Genomic DNA, 7,439 nt, shown 5'->3' with positions numbered 1-7,439 from the left:
GTAACTCAAGGAAGAAAGCCTGGAGCATGACAGCATTCGAGAGAGCTTCTCAGAGCCATTTCAGTCGGCCTTTCTCATGGCGGAAGGGGACCCAGTTCAGCGCAAGGACCTCGCCCTCCCTGCATGACACCCAGACCTGCCCCGCTCTGCCGGACCTGCTCTTGCCAGGGCTGCTCAGTCTGGGGTCAGCCTGTGCACGTGGGGATAAGTTAATCCCTGATGTGCCTGGAACCAGGCTGGAGACATAGCACTTGAGCCAGTTTTGAAGAGTTTCTGGTAAATGGGGGCTATCTGGCTCCAGTACTTCTAAAGGCCTATAACCCCTACAGGGCAGGATTTCTAAAAATATTATTCTACTCCCACACAAACTATTCCAGCTATTAAAAATATTTTGGTGTAGTGATACTATACACTGAGTGTTGAAGTCTTGAATGAGAAAGTTGTTATGTACAAATTGCTCTAAGACCAGCAACAGTCAAACAGAGGTTAAAAAAAATACATCATCAGAGCAGGCTAATGCTGGAACGCCATCTCAAACGGGCTGGTGCTACACCTTGACAGGCTGGCACTTGTCTGAGAGTGTCTGTTAGCAAGTTTGTGTAACACTAACCGTAACATCTTACTCCCTGAGCAGCTCCTGTTTCCGTGTCCCCTCCTGCTTCCCAGAGCTCTTTGGTTGGCGACAGGAAAAGGTTTGACAGACAAGGTTACATTAGCTTAAGCTTTTTTTTTTTTTTCCTTAAGATAAAATGAAGTGCTGACCAATTCTTAACTGTAATGTTTTACAAAGCGTTGCTCTTACATTAAAGGCTTTTGGAAGAAACCCCAACGAGGGTGCAGAAAGGGCTGGTTTGGGCCTTCTCATCTTCTCGAAGCTGAAGGAAGCGACGTTCATCTTGTTAGTGGTGATGAACAGATGTTCCCCTGTTCCACGTGACGCTGCCACTCTGGACAGAACATCAGCCATTTGTTCTGTCTCAAATTACCACCGTACAAATTGCTTCAGATTAAGTGTTTATTAAAATTAAAAATCACCATACGATAGAAACTATTTACATATTTAACTGGTATTCTGCTTAAACTGCACAGTTTGTCTGAAGGAAGCCGATGGACAAGAAAAGCAATGAATATTCATGCTGCTGAACTTCAACTGCAGCCACGCTGGAGCTTTATCAAAAGGGTTTTTTAAGCTTCTGCAAAGTACCGTTTGCCTAAATAATTGGGGGGTGGGGGGGTGTGTGTGTGTGTGTGTGGAAAGATGTACTGGGTTTCACTTGTAAGAACCGGTGTTGCTTTGGGGAAGAAAAAACCAACCAAAACTAATAATCCGTGCTGTAGTTACATTGCAGTTGCACTAGCTCAGCTGGATTGGTAGATGATTTGATAGAACAATGCTCTATGTAGAGCTTAGCAAAGTGCATTTGCTTTTCTGCTTTAGATTTATAGACTGAGCAACAAAGCCATAGTGCCACTGCAATGTAACTTGGTGTCCTTGTCCATATTTCCACAATTTTTTCCATTTTTGATAGCGCTAGAGCCAGTTTTAGCTTTAAGACAGGTTTGATATTAGTTGATTAAAGCAGCAAAAACGTAAGGAATATTCTTGAATAATCACAGAGGATTAAAAATGAAGTTTAAAATATTTTCCCTGGTTACAGTCTCAGGGACTGCAATGAAAGTGTTAACTTCCTTCACCATCCTGTGCTTTCCCAGGGACTTCAGGGGCTGACATGAGCCTTATGGGAAACCAGAGGTTGAACACAGAGCCAGGTGAGCTGCCGCTGCTGCCATCACGTCTCTTCCTATTGCACTTCTCCATCTGCGATGGCTGCGTGACGCTTTGAAAATGCTTTTACGTTTAGTATGAGTTACACAGCAGGAAAACGGGATCATCTTCAGTGTAAAGAGTTACGTACAGAGCCCTTCCTTCAAGGAGACCATGATACTATTTAGAAAGTCTTGCAAGAGCTGACAGTACTCCGGATACTAATGCGAAATAACAACCCTAACAAGGATATAAAAATAATTTTCACAATAGGCTGAATTTCAAAAAAGATGTTTGAAGAACATCACCATGCTGTAAATCCCTAAGTTCTCCTTCGTGACTTTTTCGTTTGAAAACAGCTGTTCAGGCATCTTCTTGCCCCGTTTATCAAGGTCTCCTTGCAACGTATGGCGTGACTCAGAGCCTAAGGAGGTGGGGTCAAACGGTCCCAGTGCATGATCGCTTTCCTTCCTCCTCCCTCCCCACCCCAAAAGGCCTGCTCGCTTCGGGGTCTTTCTGCAGATGCCAAACACAGAGCATTTAAAGAGAACTCCAAGCTTTAGAGGAACTGTTTTAACCAAATAAAAACATCATTATTTCTCTGCAGAATTACTCTTTCCTTCAGCATTTCAGCTTCCACGCGCGGTTAAGACATCCAAACTCACGAAGCAATTGGTTTGAGCAGTCTGTCCAAATAATAGTCTGTGCCAGTGATCCACGTCAATAGAAAAAGTGTTCTTTGTTCTATGGCTGTTGTTGATACTGCCCTTCTGTGGCTGTGTAGAAGTCATCAAGCACGCTCTGTAGATAATCAAACGTTGGCCTCTCTTCTGCTTTGTCTTTCCAGCATGTTTTCATGATATCGTACAGCTCAGCGGGGCAGGTTTCCATGCGCGGCATTCGGTACCCACGCTGAAGAGCAACCATCACATCTGAATTGCTCATACCTTCAACAACAAAAGAAAGTTACGATGAAACAATCTCAGTCCCTAAAGAAATGACTTTTCTGTTTTATTTACTTCACTCTAAAGATCTTCACCCAATAATACAGCCTATTGCTACTCATTAAAGGTGGCTACTAACGTGAGTTCAATAAACCAGGTCAAGGTGTGCACCAGCACCGAGGGACCTGCTCCGAAAATCCCAGGGGGAGGATTTCCGTTTCCCCAGTTGAGCGCAGCGACCTCTTTAGCGCCACATCTAAAGAGAGATGGTAAGTCTTGTCTCCAGAACCAGCTCTGTTCCTCCAACCAGTCCTGCCACTGTTTGTTCGGCTCCCTGCGGTGGGGAGATGCATAGCAAAAGCCCACCCTGGCATCAGCCTTTGTCTTGAGCTGCAGAACTTCTAACCGGCTTGCTGTAGACCCCCTCCACACCGAGATGGAGAGCAGCCCACCTCCTTGACCACCCTGCCAGTCACCCTGCCCAACACAGTAACACACTGCCAGAAGTTCTTCTACACCAGCTTTCATCTAAGTGCTGCTGATGGCAAGACACTGGATGTAGTCGCTCGTGGGATCGTAACTTGCAACAGGCAATTTCCCCTCCCTTCTTCCTCATCCTGTTCCTATCGTACAAAACCCTCTTGCCAGCGGTGCTGAGCTTTGCTTTGTTCCCCTGTTACGGTTTTCTTTCAGCAGACAAGAACTGTAGCTGCCAGAAGTGCATCCTGAGCCTCACGTGCCAACTAACACCACGCGAGACAGGCTTGCCCTGGACTCGATCCTCCTCCTCCTCCTCCTCTTTTCCCCCTCCTTTTTTTAAATCCTTGCAAGGTGGGTTCACAGAACCTCTTCGCCACCTACTCTCAGGAGGTCAGCTACGCCGGGCCAACAAAAAGCCTCACCGCTTCCTACCCAGGAGCCTGCCTTTCAGCTTGGCCCTTCCTCTGCGAATCGTAGGCACCCCGGTGGAGTAATTGTGCCAGGATGGCCTTCTCCAGGACAGGGACTCCAAGGAGCTCTCTGCACTCCAGTGAATGCTGCTGCTGGCTGGGCGTGCAGGAAGCACCTGTGCTTCAGCCTCGAGGTTTGCCACCACCAGTGAAGGCTTTCCCTTGGTGGGCAGTGGAGATGCAGGGGTCGTGCTCCCCGCACAGCTCTGGTGCTGCCGCCTGCGCCCATCTTTGTCCGTGTTATCTGACCCCTAAAGCTACATTTTAAGCCACTTGGCAGGTAAGGCCACATTTGAATTACCACCAAATGACAACTTTATCCGCTTTGATGATTCAAGATAACTATAGTTCATATAGTTGGCTTCAGGTCAAGACTTTTGGCTTTAACCTGCTCTAGAAATACCATCAGCCACGTGGCCTGGTCTGGATCAGAGTGCTCGCTTTGGGCACAGCTTTTCTATTTTCAGTTCCTCTTTGGAAGGAGGAATGAAGCTTTCCCGAGCTAATACTGCACACATGTCTAGAAAAAAAACGTATTTTGAAAGTAGTAGTGGAATGGCATGTTGCCACAGAATAAAGAATTACGGCTATATAAAGGCAAAATAAATACAGGAAGAAAGTCCATAAAGCATTTTACAGAGAACAGTGATCCGAGTGCTTGAGCTTAAAGATACGGCTGGCATATAATGTCTGCAGTAAAATAGTTCCTCATACTATGCAAACTCTTCGTTAACTGTGTGCTGCTGCTGGGCTTTTGTGCAGAATGGGGCCGGTTCTGTGGGTTTAAGTGCTCTATAGGCTTGCGCTTCGCTCTAGTGCCTGCAGGATTGATTGTTATGTTCTGAATGCCAAGGACAAAGCCTGTGGTTCAGCCAGCCTGCAGGAAAACTAGCTATTAAATAACCATTTAAGTTCACAAGACAACAACGAAAAGACTTTTATCAGTATTCCATAGTAAATATGTCATGGACATACTTGCATATGTTTGGGTTTTATTTAAAACAAGAAGGTTTATCTGTCAGCCCCACAGTCCAAGCAGTGTTCTCAAAATAGCTACTTGTTTAACTTTGCCTTTTTTTAAATTATTTTTTGTGGCTAGAGAATTTCTTGTCTCATCAAAACTACATCCAAATCAGTAAAAGAACTACAGCCCACAGGCATATTTGTTACACTCACACCCTCTTAAACGCTAGCAAAGGACATTAGCTCTAAAGGTTTGGTACCCGGCTGTTAATTGATGCTGTGGTACCCGTTAAGCTTCACAGATAAAGACATATTTTCTTACATTAGAGCCTGGGAAATGATGGGGTCATAGCGGTATGGAGGAAGTGGCATTTCTTGTGAAGAGAGCAGACATAACTGGAATGCACATCTGGATGTTGCCCGTATTCAACGTACTATATAATCACTTAGGAATTAGTTTTAACAAGCAATTTGTCCAGAGAATCAGATACTTGTTTCATATTTCAGAGGTAGTTCCTGAAACTACAGTCCCACTAATTGCTTTGAGTTTCTTAGGAAGAGAAACAGCTGTTGGAATTTAAGAACAAAGATCACAAAAGCTCCCAGTTTCCTGGCTGCAACCAAGTTGCCTGCCCAGATTTTCTTCGCAGGTATTAACTACTTGCCAGTTTCAACTCAAACGGTTTCATATGCAGCTTTATGCTGAACGTTCTCTAGTTGCTGGAGCTGGTTAATAACTGAAAATAGAATCCTGAAGCATTCCCATTCGAACTGAAAAATCAATTCATTGTTTCTCTCCAGTGGCTGCTGGTTACAACCTACCACCAGGTTACTCTGGCCGTGCTGGGGTAATTTGCCCAAACCTGTCGCATCTCTTCATGTAAATTCGTCCCCTATTTATTTTGCTGTCCTCCTGATTCTTCAGTATCACCTCTCAGTCTAATAAGCGATTTCAATTTATACTTCTGTTTAAAACAGACATATATCCCTCTTCCAGTTTAGCGCAAGCAATGCCTGCAAACTATTAAAATCTTCCAGTTTGCAGTCAAGAGGGTTCTGCTCCTAATTGCTGGTTGGCACAGAGCATGGCCTCTTGATGATGCTCAAAAAAATGCTCCTGTATTTAAAAAAGGTATTGCCCAGACTTCCCCTAGAAGAGATATTTTCCCATAGCAGTACAGCAGTACCGTGTCTGCTGTACAGATTGATTTTGTTCTTAAAAAAAATAATTTGTATGTCTTACAGAGGTAAAGAGAGCGCAAACTTAGCTGCAGGATTAAGTGTTGGATTTGGTTTTGTATTTTTGTACTGCTGGGTTCCAGGTGAGCTCGTAGGTTTGCTCAAGGAAGGCCAATTTTCAGCGCATCCAGAACTGTCCTTGTGAGCCCAGCTCAGCGTAGGCAACTCCAGCTACACAGGCATGTGCTGCCGGGGACAAAAACTACCCCGCCTGGGGGCAGAACCACTCGTTCCTTGGCTGCGTACAACTCCCAGCTGCTCCTTCCCAGGGACATGAGCAGGGGTTGGAACAGCTTTGGGAGGACCTGCTGCTCACTCACACACTTTATAGCCCTTACCTAAAGACCAGCCCGCAGCGTGTGCGTAAACACTCGGCTGTGCAAGCAGCCCTAGCAGCTCTTGAAGTTTAAGGGGGCTACCCTGGAGCTTAAGTGCTTTCCTGGACTGGAGCCTTACCGAGCAGTGAGAGTGTCTGGTTTGGCGCTACCTCTCGTACTGGAAGTTGATATGTGCTTCCACAACACAGCACAAAGGTGGCCACCATCCCTCCTTCCTGCTGCCTGAGTCGGGCGGGACGTCTGCTCTCCCTGTGCCCAGAGGTGCCCAGGGGTGCCCCTGCTGTCATTTCAGGGGCTCAGGTCTGCCCCTTTGCTCTCTCTGGCAGTTCAGGATGCAGAATTCCAGCTGCTCACGAAGTGGTGGTGAAAATGTTTTCACTGTTTAAACAGCAAGATCTGCTGCCCTGGAAGCGCTGGGAAAACGTTGCCTTTGGATGAGATATCTGCTCTGGTTTTACTGCCTGTAGACTGTGGGATCCTAAGGATTCTTCTCAGAAGTTACTCGATATGAGATGTGCAGTACAGGTGAACATGGCCTTACTGTCCCCATTTGCCCACAAGATAAGAGAATTTAGGTCAATTTTCCATACCCTCATTAAGTTTAAGTGAATGCAGGCTGCTGCCCGGAGTTAATCAGCTATGCCCGAGATGTGACAATTTTGTGTGCATAAAAATACCCTTCGTACAAGCCGTCTCCGTCTGCTGGAAATATTATTACATATTTTGTTTAACAGAAAGAAAAATGAAACACAAAGCACGTAACCATTTCAGCAACCTAATGCAACCCCATTGATTTACTCTGTGTCGCTCACCAGGAACAACGAAGAGTAAATATCCCCGGTGGTACCATCAACGCTGCTTTAGGGTCTGCTTTCATGTTGCTTTAGATTAGCTAACACTGACAAATTATTACAGCCTATTTGCTTGTGAAAACATGCTTTCTTAGTACTTTCACATCTTACGATATTCCCCCCCCCCAGCAGCTGGCAGAGCACCATTGGAGCTTGTCGCGCGGCGTCCTGGCCCTGGGACCAGGCTCTGCGACAAGGCAGCATTTGCTGCAGTCCTAACACCTTTTCAATATATAAAAATGCCTACGTGCTCATGATGCCATCAGTCTCTTTGCTAAAATTTACCCTGGAGAGGCACGTGGCTTACACATACGGTGACTGGAAGTTTTCAGAGCAGTAATATCACCTGCAAGGCATTTTCCAAATCGCTGCTGTCGCTGCCATCAGAT

At 45.7% G+C, this 7,439-nt stretch overlaps 1 protein-coding gene across 1 annotated transcript in view; it reads right to left on the bottom strand.

The window, feature by feature from the left end:
- Positions 1–1,019: 1,019 nt before the first annotated feature.
- LYN (LYN proto-oncogene, Src family tyrosine kinase) overlaps positions 1,020–7,439 on the bottom strand; it is a 51,496-nt gene continuing 45,076 nt past the window's right edge. Inside the window, exon 13 of the mRNA XM_086472544.1 lies at positions 1,020–2,712. Coding sequence (XP_086328670.1) covers positions 2,510–2,712 — 203 coding nt within the window. The 3' untranslated portion in view covers positions 1,020–2,509. The remainder of the gene's footprint in view (positions 2,713–7,439) is intronic.

This window comes from Leptosomus discolor, chromosome 13, assembly GCF_034619465.1.
Source record: "Leptosomus discolor isolate bLepDis1 chromosome 13, bLepDis1.hap2, whole genome shotgun sequence".
NCBI lineage: Eukaryota > Metazoa > Chordata > Aves > Leptosomiformes > Leptosomidae > Leptosomus > Leptosomus discolor.
Note: the sequence above shows the minus strand (reverse complement) of the source record. Positions and strands in the feature narration are given on the sequence as shown.